This window comes from Colletotrichum tamarilloi (assembly GCF_030869305.1).
Source record: "Colletotrichum tamarilloi strain Tom-12 chromosome Unknown Scaffold_7.1, whole genome shotgun sequence".
Lineage (NCBI taxonomy): Eukaryota > Fungi > Ascomycota > Sordariomycetes > Glomerellales > Glomerellaceae > Colletotrichum > Colletotrichum tamarilloi.
Window position 1 is genome coordinate 115,881 of NW_026849390.1, and position 13,335 is coordinate 129,215.

The following is a 13,335-nucleotide window of genomic DNA, read 5'->3' on the forward strand; positions in this document are numbered from 1 at the left end:
GTACAGCAAATGACATTTTGAGTTCAGCTAGATGGTGTCGCCCACATAGCACAGACCATAAACAGTAATTCAGTTACCACGTCATGAATAAAGGTATAGCAATCAGCGAATCGATCTCCTGCCTCGCCAAATGCTCTCACAACATTCGGTAAAAGCGGTATTTGCTATTTGGCGTCGGGTCTTTCTCACAAACCGCAAAAATGTAGGCGTTCCGACACCGAGAGTCGAACTCGGATCTCTCCGGGACTTTCCATGAAAGCGGAGTATGCTAACCGCTACACCATGCCGGATTTGATGCTTCCATTCGGTCTTACGCAGACCTATCATGGCCGTCTTGACTCGCTAGCTGCGCCAGTCCAAGCGCCGTCCTCTGCAACACGCCGTCTTCTGTTTAGAGCAGCACTTCAGTATTCGTACAAGTTGCGAACCTGAGAGTCTGAACAAGACCGAAGAACCTCATCTGGCGCCGCCATCTCATCTAAAGGTTGCCTTTAAGTCACAATTCATTTCAAACACAATGACGAATGATGGGTGTCGCGGGTACTGATTGCGCCTCCCCCAACTCTCTTTTTGGGGGCAGTCTTGCCGGCCCCTCACGGGTTTGAGATAGCTCCTTAGGAGTCCGTCGGGAATCTTCTCCGCCACAACTGCCCGATCGGTTTCGCTTCATCGAATTGCGACAGCCATCTAAGTCCGATATGCCGGAGAAGGTCTGGTTCGCAAGGATAGGCCACCTGAGAAATCTGGTGGTCTTCACATCCTCTTAGAGGTGGTAAGTAAATGGGCTGGTTTACAACGCTACGATGGAGACCGCGTTCATCCTGAATCTCATTTCGAATGATATCAAGGCACTATCTCTCTTTTGAGATCTTTGCTAAAGTCTAGAAGATCTTGCCTGATAAAAGGCAAGAAGAACCTGTCGTAATCTCAGTAGTTGGCCCGTCAAGTGTAAAGTTTCCCCTTCATCAATTTAGACACGCGACCCCCATGCTCCACACAATTTCCAATGACAAGATCATGGGACTCATCGACACCTTCAGCGTCTCCGAACCTAACTTTGACGTTGGCCAAAAGCTTAGCCCTGGCCTCATCGGGCAGCGCTCCGCCGCCAGCCGGCACGTCGAAGTTTGGGTTGCCCCTCGTCAAAGTTGATATGTTCATGAGAAGCTTAGGGACCCAAATTTTCAGGCTCAGCGCAAAATCCAAGACTGTTGTAAGTAGCAACACCAAAGTTGCCACAATAAGAACCGTCATCCAGGCTTTGTTATATCGGAGGACCTGTACGTTTACGTATACAGTAGCCTGGGCCTTTGCAATCACATAATTGTCACCATCAATTCCCCTGTCCCATCTTGACAAGTCGTCGTAGTTCTCGGGATGGCCCAAGAACAAAAGCTCCGTGCCTATCATAGCCCACCAGTAGGTGTTCAGAAGCTGGCCCAGGCGGACCGAAAACAGTTCTTTCCCCACCTCGTAGATCGGTGGGAGGCTCCATGCTGCTGAAACGTTCAGCCCCAAATCAGGATCGACTAAGAACGACTGTATGATACTGGTCGAGCCTACTCCCCCGGTATTGCTGTCAGCTATAGTCTCGAAGTACTTAAAGAACCAACTCCATGTACCAACGAGTTCTAGGGGACAGCTGTCGAAGAAGGTTCTGTTTGTATGCTGCCATACGTTTGGTGCTGACGCAGACGGTCGTACGGCCACAGCCTTGCAGTTCCACCCTAAGCACGAGACGCGAACGTCGACGAATGACGTGGTCATAGAACATTTGGCAAGTGTATACCCACCTCTTCCTTTGTAAGATTCATAGTTCCAGTAATGCAAGCCCCTAGCTGCAACTCGAGGCTCAGTACAGCGCTCATACGATCGTGATGCGTTTTGCATCCCATATGGGTAGGGAACAGTGGCAAGTCCTCCCCATTTGAATTTGTAATTGCAGGTGCTTCCGATCAAGCCGTCAATCTCAGCGCATCCTTTGCGCTTGGGGTCCACCGCCTCGGAGATGTTTCCTGTGAAATTGCGAAGCTCAGTGCAGTCTAACTTCAGATATGAAGTCTCTAAAATGAAGTCCGACCTGTGTCTTCGAGAAATATTGGCGACGGGAATTCCGATAATTGCTGAATACACAACTTCGTTCTGGTTCTGGTCCAGCAGAACCCATTCATTGCTCTTGACCTGAGGATAATGCGAAAAGTGCTCGATCATCGGGATTTTGATGTTGCCCCATGTATCTGTGCTTGAGTTTTTGACTTCATCCGTAGCCCCAAGTGACCCCAGGACCAACGCGTTGATGGGAATCTGTTGACCTGCCATCCCCGCCGCCATGTATCTCGAAGGGAACCCGACGACAGTATTATTTAGGTATGGCAAGGTCGTGAGAAACGATATTTCCTCGACCCGCGGAGTCAGGACTCGAAGTGCTGCTTGTCCTCCCAGTGGCGACAGGGACCAAATGACCACTAGCAAGCCTCCTAAGCCCCCGATCCTCTTCAGATCGATTATAGTGGTGATCGTGCCGGTCAATGTGGTCGACCCGAAGAGGCTGTCTAAGGTCCCGATGCGCTCTCCTCTTTGGAGTCTCCAATGCCCATAGCTCCTGACAGCCCTGCCGATGACGAAGGCAAACATCAAGGGTACCGCCGTAGGGCCCTGAGAACATCGTTAGTACTGACAGTGAATTCTTATCGGAAGCAATGATTCTTACGAGCCGGGAAAATTCGCTAGCGAACTTCCACATCGTCGAGAGACTCTCTATGTCTCGGCCATCATTTAGGAGCAAGATACCGATGTATGTCATAATAACAATCACCATGAGTAAAGAAAAGATACCAAGCAGAAGTTCTGATGGTTTCGATAGACCATTCTTGAGCCTTTGTGGAGGCCACTGCAAGAGTCTTGATTCTCTTTTGGTAGAGTTTGACGAGGCCTCGCGTCTGGCCTCTCCGGACGTGTCCATGGTCGGCAAGTTTTGTTTGCGAGTAAGAATTGCCGCGATCGTAGATCGAATATGAACAGTCGGTTTTTTGGAGCCTATGTAATGCCGAGTGGAAAATAAAAGTTGCCAGGGTGGAAAGAAAGCCAAGTTCCAAGCCTCGGGAGTATATGAGGATATGAGGCGCGAATGAAATAAGTGAACATACGGAGTGGCAAACGTGACCTACTTTGTTAGGTGTGATATATACTGTCATCAGGCTGGCAGGTAATGAGCTGTTGCAGAAAGGGTGGGAGAGCATGTCACAAGCTGAGCCGCAAAACCAATTGAAGGGCACCTTGCAATGCTGGCCTGCATATTCGCTGCTCGCTTGCAGAAGAAGGATCCGAATGTGTCGCCCAGGTCTAGAGAGCTGGCAGGATTCATGTTGTGCTGACAGAGGCTTGGCGGGGCATTCTGGCTTTCACCTTTGATTATGACTGGGCGCCTGCTCGTCGCTGACAGCTTCTTGGGCAACCGCGCGGCGTAGCAAGGAGGCTTGAGCCACCTGAACAGCATCCGGGTTGGCGAGCTGGAGCTCGTAGTCGGTAAGCTCAGGTGTGTGGGAAGAAATAGAAGAATATGATGTTCAAAAACCTGGTCGATCGGCAAAACAATCAGGATGACAATTTTGAGCATGGCGTACTTGTGGATAGCTCCCGGGGGAATAAATAAGCCTGCCGTTGACTCGTCATCAAGTGGTATAATACATTTTCATCGCAAAGTCGTCATCTGTAACATCAAGCATTCTCCTCAACCCATTCCTCGATTCTCTCCACCAGCTCGCTCTTCTTGCCTGCCGTGCTCTGTCCCCTCGCGGCAAGCAGCTCCTTGAGATCTGCGACTAGCATCTTGCTCAATCCACCACTGTCCACAGCAGCCTTAAGCTGCGCCGTCGTCATGCCAGACCCGGAAACCTTTGCAGCTTTCGGCGCAGCCTTTGCTCTCTTGGCAGGCCTCTCATCGTCACCTTCGTCCGCCTCGCGCTTGATCGCAGCCTTTGCCAGCGCGATCTTGGTCTCGTCCTGTAGGGTCTCGGCCCAGTCATCCAGGTAACCGCCGGCACGCTTGCTGATGGCTTTGTATTTTGGCTCGGTGAGATCTTCCGCCTTTTCAGGGTACTCCTCCTCGAGAGCCAAGACCTGGAGGATCTTGTAGTGCCATTGCAGCGACGGGTTGGGGTATTTCTTGGGGTTGTACATGGCCTTTGGTAGCTGTAGCTGCTGGACGATGATGCGCATCTTGTCGATAAGCTCGTTGGAACTTACGACGTGATTACTTGGGGGCTCGGGGCCTTCGCGTAGGTCGTCAGCGAAAGGAAGCGGGTAGAGCCAAAGACCGGCGGGTAGATAGGGCGTTCCTGGATCGTCTTCAGACTTCTCATGGGAAGGGATGATGGCGACGAGAATTGGGCTAGCGTTGACACGGGTGACAGCCCATGCGATGCCGATCTTCTTGTCTTTTAGCAGCTTTTGCCAAAGAGCACTGAAGACACGAGTCGAGCCGACATAGTCCTCCTCTGATGGGAAGATGAATGTTGATTTCTTGATACTCGCCCAAAAGGGAAGCATAGAGCGCGGCTTGAAACCGATAATGCGGATGATGGGGGATCCGAAGTCTTTGAGAGACTTCTGCTCCTCTGGTGCAAAGTGCACGTATTCGCCGCCAAATTTGTAAGCCTTCTTGAACTCGACCTTTTCAACCGTCCGGGCACTATCCTCGGCGATCCGTGTCGTTTCGCCGTTGGCGAGCTGAGGCTTCTCACCGTCTAGCCAGATGTATGATGTTCTTGCTGGGGTCTGACGATGAAGAATATTGTATCCCTTGACCGAGATTCTGAGCCCAGGGGCGATCTCGAAGGGGAGGTTAGAGAATAGGGAGCGCTTGGGCGTTTCTTTGGAGTTGATGTTTGATATTAATGAGTTGAGGAGACTGAGGCCATCGCCGGACTTTGAGTTTCTGGTTTCGGAGAGATTGGCCTCTGCAACTAGGTCTCGATAGATGATGTCCTGCACGGTCAGCTTTCTGCCCACTCCAATCGAACGGCTCAGTACTTACATCGTAAAATTTGCCGAGGTCGAACTTCCTCTCGTCTCTGGTAATGGGGAAAAGCTCGATCACAACTCCAAGATCGTACAAGTCTTTTGCACGGACAGCCGCAGCCGATTTGGCATCCTTGTTCTTGCCGTGTGGGTCATCATTGTCTGTGATGATGAAGAGTCGTCTGCTGCCAAAGTTCGCCGCCTTAGTAGTGAAGATTTGGTTTGCGCAGAAGAAGACGTTGGCCATCTGGACTTCTTCCTCCGCCGGCACTAGCACCTCATCTTCATCTTCGGCCTCTTCTCCATCCGCGCCGACCAAGGTCTTTAGTGCCTTGACATCTTCAGCAGCGGGAACGTCGAGGTCTGCGAACAAGTAGCAGTGCGGGTAGCCCAAGCCTGCTCGACCGCTTTCTTCTTGAAACTTTGACTTTTCCGTGCCGAAGAAGAGAATGCCCATCATGTCTTTGGGGTTAGAGATAATGCGCTGCTGCATAAGATGGTAGGCGCATTTCAAAGCTGCCTCGACGGCACTGTCCCTATCGGCCTTCTTGGAGTTTGTTGCGGGCGGATGCTGCAGCATTGATGAGCTCACGTCAATGGCGAGCAAAATGGCATCTTTTTGAGCCTTGAAGTCCTGCGACAGGTCAGTTATAAGTCATGATCCACAGTGCATAGGACTCACGGTCTCATCAAGCTCCTCCTCAGCATCATCCTCATCCTCATCCTCTCTTTTGAAGTGTCCGCGATCAGCCATCTTTGAAAATTCACTCAAAATGTGTACGAAGAGAAGATGGGATGTGTTTCGCTGCGCTGGTTGTGAAGCGGATGGATATAGCAAGCACTTGCAGGTTAGCTACCAGGCGTCGCTCCAGGCAGCCAACGCGACTGGGGCCTTCGCGCAGCTGGAAGCTCGCGCGCTAAGCTCGCAGGAGCTCCTGGTCACAGCGCGCGACCACGTGACCGTTATTGCCGTGATTCTGGATTACGCAGTGTCTGATTGGCCAATTCGACTGCGGGTTAGGGGAGTACCCAGGCACCAGTTGATACAGTGCTAGAACAGGGGATTCTGTAAGTATCGAGGTATCTTCTCGGCCTCACAGGGGTCCTGCTCGGTGCTCAGTGGGCTGCTGTCCAGATCGGGATTTCCTTCGTCATCGAAGCCCGAATTCCTCAAAGTGTCGCCCAGCATCGACGCATCACCGGGGTTCGCGGATTGCCACAAGTGCGAGAATCTAGAGCCACTTGAACATTAACCACGTTTTTCCTTCGCACTGCACTCTTTCCTTGTCGTGTATTCACATTCGACCAGTGTTACGATCTAATGGCGTTCAAGTACTCTACAGGACAGCTCTCGCGGAGCTTGTCCAAGGCGACGACATCTGCGCGCAATGCCTCATCGCCTCTCACCATGGCACTGCCGAAGCAGTCGGCTGCACAGCTTAGATCAATGGCGACGGTCGTACCACCTGTGACGCAAAACTCTGCTGGATCCAAGGGACCGACGGCGATGGTATTCATGAACATGGGTGGCCCTTCAACGACGGACGAAGTGGGAGACTTTCTGAGCAGGCTCTTTGTAGGTCTATCGTCATTCCACATTTTGCGACGCAAGCTAACGATGCGTAGGCAGATGGCGACTTGATTCCCCTTGGCCGTTTCCAGAACTACCTCGGTCCCCTGATTTCGAAGCGACGGACTCCCAAGATCCAGAAGCAATACGCCGATATTGGTGGCGGCTCACCTATTCGCAAGTGGTCTGAGTATCAGAACGCCGAGATGTGCAAGATTCTCGATGAGATCTCACCCGAGACAGCGCCACACAAGCCGTATACAGCTTTCCGCTACGCCGACCCTCTGACCGAGGAGATGTACAACAAGCTGTTCGAAGATGGCTTTGGAAAGGGAAGAGGCGGAAGAGCTGTTGCATTCACACAATACCCCCAGTACTCCTGCTCAACGACAGGAAGCAGCATCAACGAGTTGTGGAAGTGGAGGCAAAGGCTGGAGGGCAAGGCCGTCGGAGAGACGACACCCGGCGACGGTACCATTTCATGGAGTGTGATCGATCGCTGGCCGGTACACCCGGGCCTGGTCGAGGCGTTTGCACAGAACATTGAGGCGAAGTTGTTGGAATACCCCGAGGAAAGACGCAAGGACGCCGTCCTGATCTTCTCCGCCCACAGCTTGCCCATGTCTGTGGTCAATAGAGGCGACCCTTACCCGGCCGAAGTTGCCGCGACCGTGTACGCTGTCATGCAGCGCCTCAAGTTCTCCAACCCCTACCGCCTCTGCTGGCAGTCCCAGGTCGGCCCATCCGCCTGGCTAGGACCCCAGACCTCCGACTCGGTTGAGAACTACGTCCACAAGGGCCAGAAGGACCTTGTGTTGATTCCCATTGCCTTCACATCAGACCACATCGAGACTTTGTTCGAGCTGGACCTTGAAGTCATCGCTGACTCTGGAAGCCCGGAGACGGTCAAGAGAGTGGAGAGTTTGAACGGCAGCCCTGTCTTCATCAAGGCTCTTGCCGACATTGCCAAGGCTCATCTCGACAGCAGTGTAGCCTGCTCGCCGCAGATGGAGTTGCGGTGCCCTGGCTGCAAGAGCGAGCGATGCTTGGAGTCGAAGAAGTTCTTTGCGGGACAGCAATCGAAGCTCCTCCCCGCGCAGGAGAAGACTCTTGCCCAATAAAGAATGAGTCGCATCTAATTTGCGTCATGTAATTGTGTATTATATCAGGAACCGGGGATCTGCTAGGGTCTTAAGTGGCATTCGGAGGGAGGCGAATTCAAAAGTACATCAACTCTCAAATCTTTTCTACCATTCATGCACAAAGTGTCGCCCGCAGCTGCACGAACAATCTGTATCCGAATTGGACATGTGTGATGAGTGCGAAATGCCCAACTGCAAAGAAGCAAGGATCGAAATGTTGAAGGGGACTTTGCCTGTGATGATGACGCCACTGTATTTTTGAGATGTGCTAACAATTTCCAAACCTAGCTCCACCAACGATCGCCCTCAATCAATCTGCTCTTAGTGAAGCTACAAATCGACTCCATCACGCTTACATAGTTGACGATTGGCTATGTGTAAGACACGGCCTTTGGCACAGAAGGTATTTCGAGCTCAAACCCTCGATATCCGACGAAATATGAGCTCTCAAGATAAGATTCATTTCGGGCCGTTTGAGGTCACCAGCCAGGTCAGTTGCATTTCATCACAGTCAATGACATCCCGTTATGCGTCAATCTTAAATTGGCCTTGCGGCATCTCATACAATCTTGCTATGGGCACGTTTTATGGATGCGACATGAGCACTACTTCATTTCAATTTCAAGAAACCTGAACTCGGGCATCACAGCTACACTCATAGACTAACACGAGACCAGGTCTTCTACAAGACGGCGCACTCCTTCGCCCTGGTCAACCTCAAGCCCCTCCTCCCAGGCCACGTCCTCGTCTGCCCCCTCCAGGCTCACAAACGCCTCACGGATCTCCAGCCCGCTGAGGTGACGGACCTCTTCACGACGACACAGCTCATCCAAAAGATGCTGGCGCGTCGCTACTTCTCCAACGCCACGTCCAGATCAGAACCGGCGGCGCCGGAGGCCGGGTCGTTTAACATTGCGGTCCAGGACGGCGCCGACGCGGGGCAGACGGTGTCGCACGTCCACGTTCACATCATCCCGCGCGTCCCCGGCGAGACGGGCAAGGATGGGGAAGGGCCGAGAGATGAGATTTATGAGCAGATGTCTGCTGAAGATGGCAACGTTGGTGGCGCGTTGTGGGATGCGGAGTTAGGGAGGAGGCCGGAGGCGGGAGGGAAGTTTGCGAGGATTGAGGATGCGATGAGGAAGGCGAGGAGTATGGAGGAGATGGTGGCTGAGGCGGACTCGTATCGGGAAATATTGAAAAATATGGGAGCTACAAGTGAGAGCTGAATATGAAATAGCGACCATATCGCAATGAATTGAGCGTTCCAACAGGCCAATTATTGTAAGTTGCTCTCACTTTGAACTCAGCTTCAGGTCCCCAGTGTGCGTCATTGCGGAGCGAGGTACCTGACACAAGACTCCTATAGAAGTCTGGATCTTGATGAGATGAGGTAAAGACTCATCAGTATGAAAGAGAAAAATAGGGCATGTCTTTCATATCTTGATCTAAGCGTTTGGATGTAACTTATCAAGTCAGCGGAAGCTACAGATCGTGTTACTCCCTCATCGTGAAGACAGTGCCTGATTTGGCAAGCTCGCAATTAGCACGGTACACCAAGGAGCTCGGAGCAAGTCCAGGAACCCCCGCCAAATCATTAACGCGTCCAGGGTCGTCGCGTCGAGTCGCGTCTCCCCTCTCAAGAATAATTGTCACTGTAGAAACACCAAACTGCCAGACTGCAATTGAGGCACTCAGCGCAGCACTTAACATTGCCGCAACTAGCAAACAAGAGAACTGAACCGTTCGAGCTCAATTGGGCTCTCCTCCAAAATGCCCAGCGCATCTTCACCCGTCACATTTCCCGCCAGCCCATCACCGCCCGCAGCGAAACGCCCAAGGGCCCCGGCGGCTGATCCGACGAAATCAAAGCCAAAGGTCAACAGTGGTTTCCTTCTTGACGATGATTCCGATTCCGACGACAACAACGAGCAGCAGCCTCCCCTAAAAAAGCAACTCCTCGATTTTAGCGCCCGCTTGCAACGTCCAGCGCCCATAACCTCCCTATCGGACGACGATGTCCTCGAGCCGATAGCCCAAGCACCTGAAAAGACGAATGACCGTGTTGAGGTTGCGCCTACACGAAATGTCCCTCCTCCTGCCCGACCTCAAAGCCTTGCATCATCATTACTCCAGGACACTCCATCGATCTTTAAATCTTCGAGGACCTTCAATCTCACTACCTGTAACGGGACAACTACCACAATCAAGCAACGAAAGCCGACAGCCAACGCATCATACGAAAGCATCATTGCGGCGCGGTCCAAGACAAAAGAGGGAAAAGCTAAGCGCGCATACTACGGCATAGCTATCAATGAGCTCATCGACAAGGCCAAGAGCGAAGCTTCAGAACCACACCCAAAGAGAAAGGAAAGTGATGTCCCAGTGCGGTCAGTCGAGCCGACACACACTGGCAAATCTCAAAAGAAGACCCTCCTGTGGACCGAAAAATACAGGGCGAAGAACTTTCTGGATCTTTGCGGTGACGATGGTACAAATCGTATGGTCCTGCGCTGGCTGAAGCGATGGGACCCAATCGTATTCCCCGGTATTGCGAAGAAGGCTCCAATCGTACGAAGGCCAGGCGCGAAACAGGTCCAAGAAGAGGAGAAGCCGCACAAGAAGATTCTTATGCTGACGGGACCACCGGGTCTCGGCAAGACGACTCTGGCTCACGTCTGTGCGAGACAAGCGGGGTACGAAGTGATGGAGATCAACGCCAGCGACGACCGCAGCCGAGACGTCGTCAAGAACCGGATACGAACGTCCCTAGGAACCGAGAGTGTCAAGACTGTCGAGAACGTCAAGTCCAAAGATGGAGAGGTACAGCAAAAGGTTGCCAAACCGGCTTGCGTCATTGTTGATGAGGTCGACGGTGTCGTGGGTGGATCCGGCGCTTCAGGGGAGGGTGGTTTCGTTAAGGCTTTGATTGACCTCGTACTCATCGATCAAAAGAATAGTGCTGGCGGATCCGATTCCTCGTACTCCAAGAAAAAGAAAAAGGGGGACGACTTTCGCCTCCTGCGCCCTCTTATCCTCATCTGCAACGATGTCTACCACCCCTCTCTCAGGCCTCTTCGGCAGTCGGGCATGGCGGAGGTAATCCACGTCGGCAAGCCGGGCATTGATGCAGTCGTCACACGCCTCAAGACCGTATTCGACAAGGAGGGTATACCCTGTGAGAAGGATGCGGCGCGCAAGGTTTGTGAAGCCGCCTGGGGCATGACGAGTGGCATCGATGCCAAGCGCGGCGCAGAGAGCGGAGCTGAAGGCGATCTTCGAGGAGTTATGGTCGTCGGCGAATGGGTAGCCGGGCGCTTCAAAGCTGCCGCCGGCTTCAACGAGCGCTTGACAAGGCAATGGCTAGACCAAAATGTGATGCACGACCTTACAGAAGGCGCTGGAGGAGCTAGAGGGCTCGGGAGAGGGAGTGCAAAGGACATCGTGTCGCGCGTCTTTCAAGAAGGCGGTGGCTTCCCGAAACAAGCCCTGGACACATCACAAAACTTCAAGAACCAGCACGAGCAACCCAAGGCTCAGTTGGGCTTTGCGGAGTATCACAAGAAGAACGCAATGGAGCGGTTGCGACACATGATTGACACCAGCGGAGAGGTCGAGCGCGTCATGACAGACGTCTTCCTGGAGTACCCAAACCGAGAATTTAACGACGACTCGTTCCTCTCAAAGCCGAATGCGGCGTACGACTGGATGAACTTTCTCGACACCTGCTCGTCACGCACATTTGGAAGTCAGGAGTGGGAATTGGCGCCGTACCTGAGCCAACCGATCTTGGCCTGCCACAGCTTGTTCGCCTCGTCCAAGCGACATCAAGTCAACAAAGGCTACGACAAAAAATGGGGCGCCACAGAGGAGGACAGCGAGCCTCCTGTGCCGTTCTCGGGCCCCCGAGCTGATTATGCCGCTTTTGAAGCGCAGAAGCAGAACAGGGCCATGCTCCAGGCCATCCAGGCGCAGCTTACGCCCACGCTGGGGCGGTCCTTCCGGAGCGCTGAAGACATCTCGACCGAGTTCATGCCGTACTTGGTCCGGATGGTGTCGCCGGACGTCAAGCCGGTAGTCATTGGCGGCAGCGGCATCAGCACGGCTAGCGTGCGGAAAGAGACGGAGAAGATCATGGTCAAGCGGGCGGCGGAGATTATGGCGGAGGTCGGGATCGAGATGCAGAAGGGCAAGATCGAGACGGATTCGTTGGTTAATAGGGGGCCGCAGTGGGTGTACCGCATGGAACCGTGAGTTACTATTCTCCTCTTGTGAACTACTTTTGGTGGGAATTCTGCTAACAAAGTCCCAAATAGTGATCTCGATGCCCTCGCGGTGTACGAGACGGCAGGGAACCTGGTACTCTCCAGCCAAGCACCGACCCGATACGCCGTCCGCCAGGTGCTAGACCAGGAACTACAAAAGACCATTATCTTACGCGAAGCCGCGGCCCGCCAGGCGCGCTTCAAGGTTGGTGGACCACTGGGAGGGGCAGAGGATACACCTTCGCAGCAGCAACAACGGGCGGATAAGGAGAACATGATCAAGGAGCAGGAGAGGATCCTCGCGTCGAGCGTGAAGAAGGACTTTTTCGGGCGTGTGATTCCTGCAAGGCCGCTGGGCGAGATGGATGGCAACGCCAAGAGGAAGAAGACGCACGATCACCACGAGGGCGGGAAGAGTGATAACAAGGTCTGGGTTACGTACCATGAAGGATTGAACAATGCTGTCAGGAAGCCGATTTCGTTGCTGGAGTTTATGAAGGGGTTGTAAGCGGGAGCCAAGGCGGTCTCTTTCTTTGGACTAGATATGGGGTTGTGATGAATATAATTAAGTCCGATTCCTACATTCATTCAAGTCTTGGTTGTTTACGCATCGTCAGTACTTTGCTTTGCGTCAAGGTCGGGTATTAGAGTGATATCTGCGACACTCTGCATCTCTGACACGTCTAGGGCCGAGTAGAAATCCTGGACCGTTGATGATGGGCTTCAACACTCCTTCATGCAGCTTTCATTCGGCGTTGATTTTCTACAAGACCACAAGAAAGTAAAGTAACAGCTCTTGTGTCCGCAAGATAGATCGCTCTTCGGACTGGCGTGCAAAGCTTTGAGGAGCGTATACGGTATACACAGCGTAGTCAGTGTAAGGCAGGTACGGCCAGACGCACGAGTATTCCGGTCTCGCCTGCCCAGCGTATACCTTTATATACCCCCTCAATCCCAATCCTGTCACCAGCCAGCATGCGCCCGTCTAGGTCGACGGGTCAGGTCAAACTGGCTGGGTGGTGGAGTGGTTAATGGTCAACAATCAATTATCTACACCAACCAGCCTACTCGACGACAGGCTTAGCGCATACGATAGTACCCGAGTTCGAATCCCAGCATGAGCACCAAGAGATGTAGCCCTCAGTTCAGCACCGGGGGGGTGAACTCTTTTTGTCCCTCTTTCATAGGTATCTTGGTGAATGCGGCATTGTGGTGGGAGTTTTGAGCTTATATCTCAGGGTCACCACGAGAGCAATTGGTTATTTCAGTCAACCAATAGTCAGTTAATATGATCGATCGACCACCTGATTATCATTACTATCGACGTTGAATCGATCAT

The 13,335-nt window shown here is 52.7% G+C and overlaps 5 protein-coding genes across 5 annotated transcripts; 3 read left to right on the forward strand and 2 right to left on the reverse strand.

The window, feature by feature from the left end:
* Positions 1-942: 942 nt before the first annotated feature.
* CTAM01_02981 (uncharacterized protein) lies at positions 943-3,160 on the reverse strand (the record flags this gene model as incomplete). Its single annotated transcript, XM_060519019.1, has 2 exons — positions 943-2,655; positions 2,711-3,160. Coding segments are annotated over 2 exons (2,163 nt in total), but the record flags the coding sequence as incomplete, so codon positions are not given.
* A 557-nt stretch (positions 3,161-3,717) lies between these two features.
* Positions 3,718-5,773, reverse strand: CTAM01_02982 (ATP-dependent DNA helicase II; the record flags this gene model as incomplete). The annotated part of the gene is made up of 3 exons (XM_060519020.1): positions 3,718-4,986; positions 5,036-5,653; positions 5,702-5,773. The coding sequence occupies 3 exons, from the start codon at positions 5,771-5,773 to the stop codon at positions 3,718-3,720; spliced, it is 1,959 nt and encodes a 652-aa protein (XP_060386019.1).
* A 567-nt stretch (positions 5,774-6,340) lies between these two features.
* CTAM01_02983 (ferrochelatase) lies at positions 6,341-7,710 on the forward strand (the record flags this gene model as incomplete). The annotated part of the gene is made up of 2 exons (XM_060519021.1): positions 6,341-6,595; positions 6,646-7,710. 2 exons carry the CDS (start codon positions 6,341-6,343, stop codon positions 7,708-7,710), a joined length of 1,320 nt encoding a protein of 439 aa, XP_060386020.1.
* A 394-nt stretch (positions 7,711-8,104) lies between these two features.
* Positions 8,105-8,960, forward strand: CTAM01_02984 (HIT domain-containing protein; the record flags this gene model as incomplete). Its single annotated transcript, XM_060519022.1, has 2 exons — positions 8,105-8,221; positions 8,409-8,960. 2 exons carry the CDS (start codon positions 8,105-8,107, stop codon positions 8,958-8,960), a joined length of 669 nt encoding a protein of 222 aa, XP_060386021.1.
* Positions 8,961-9,504: 544 nt separating this feature from the next.
* CTAM01_02985 (ATPase) lies at positions 9,505-12,504 on the forward strand (the record flags this gene model as incomplete). Its single annotated transcript, XM_060519023.1, has 2 exons — positions 9,505-11,939; positions 12,048-12,504. 2 exons carry the CDS (start codon positions 9,505-9,507, stop codon positions 12,502-12,504), a joined length of 2,892 nt encoding a protein of 963 aa, XP_060386022.1.
* Positions 12,505-13,335: the final 831 nt, after the last annotated feature.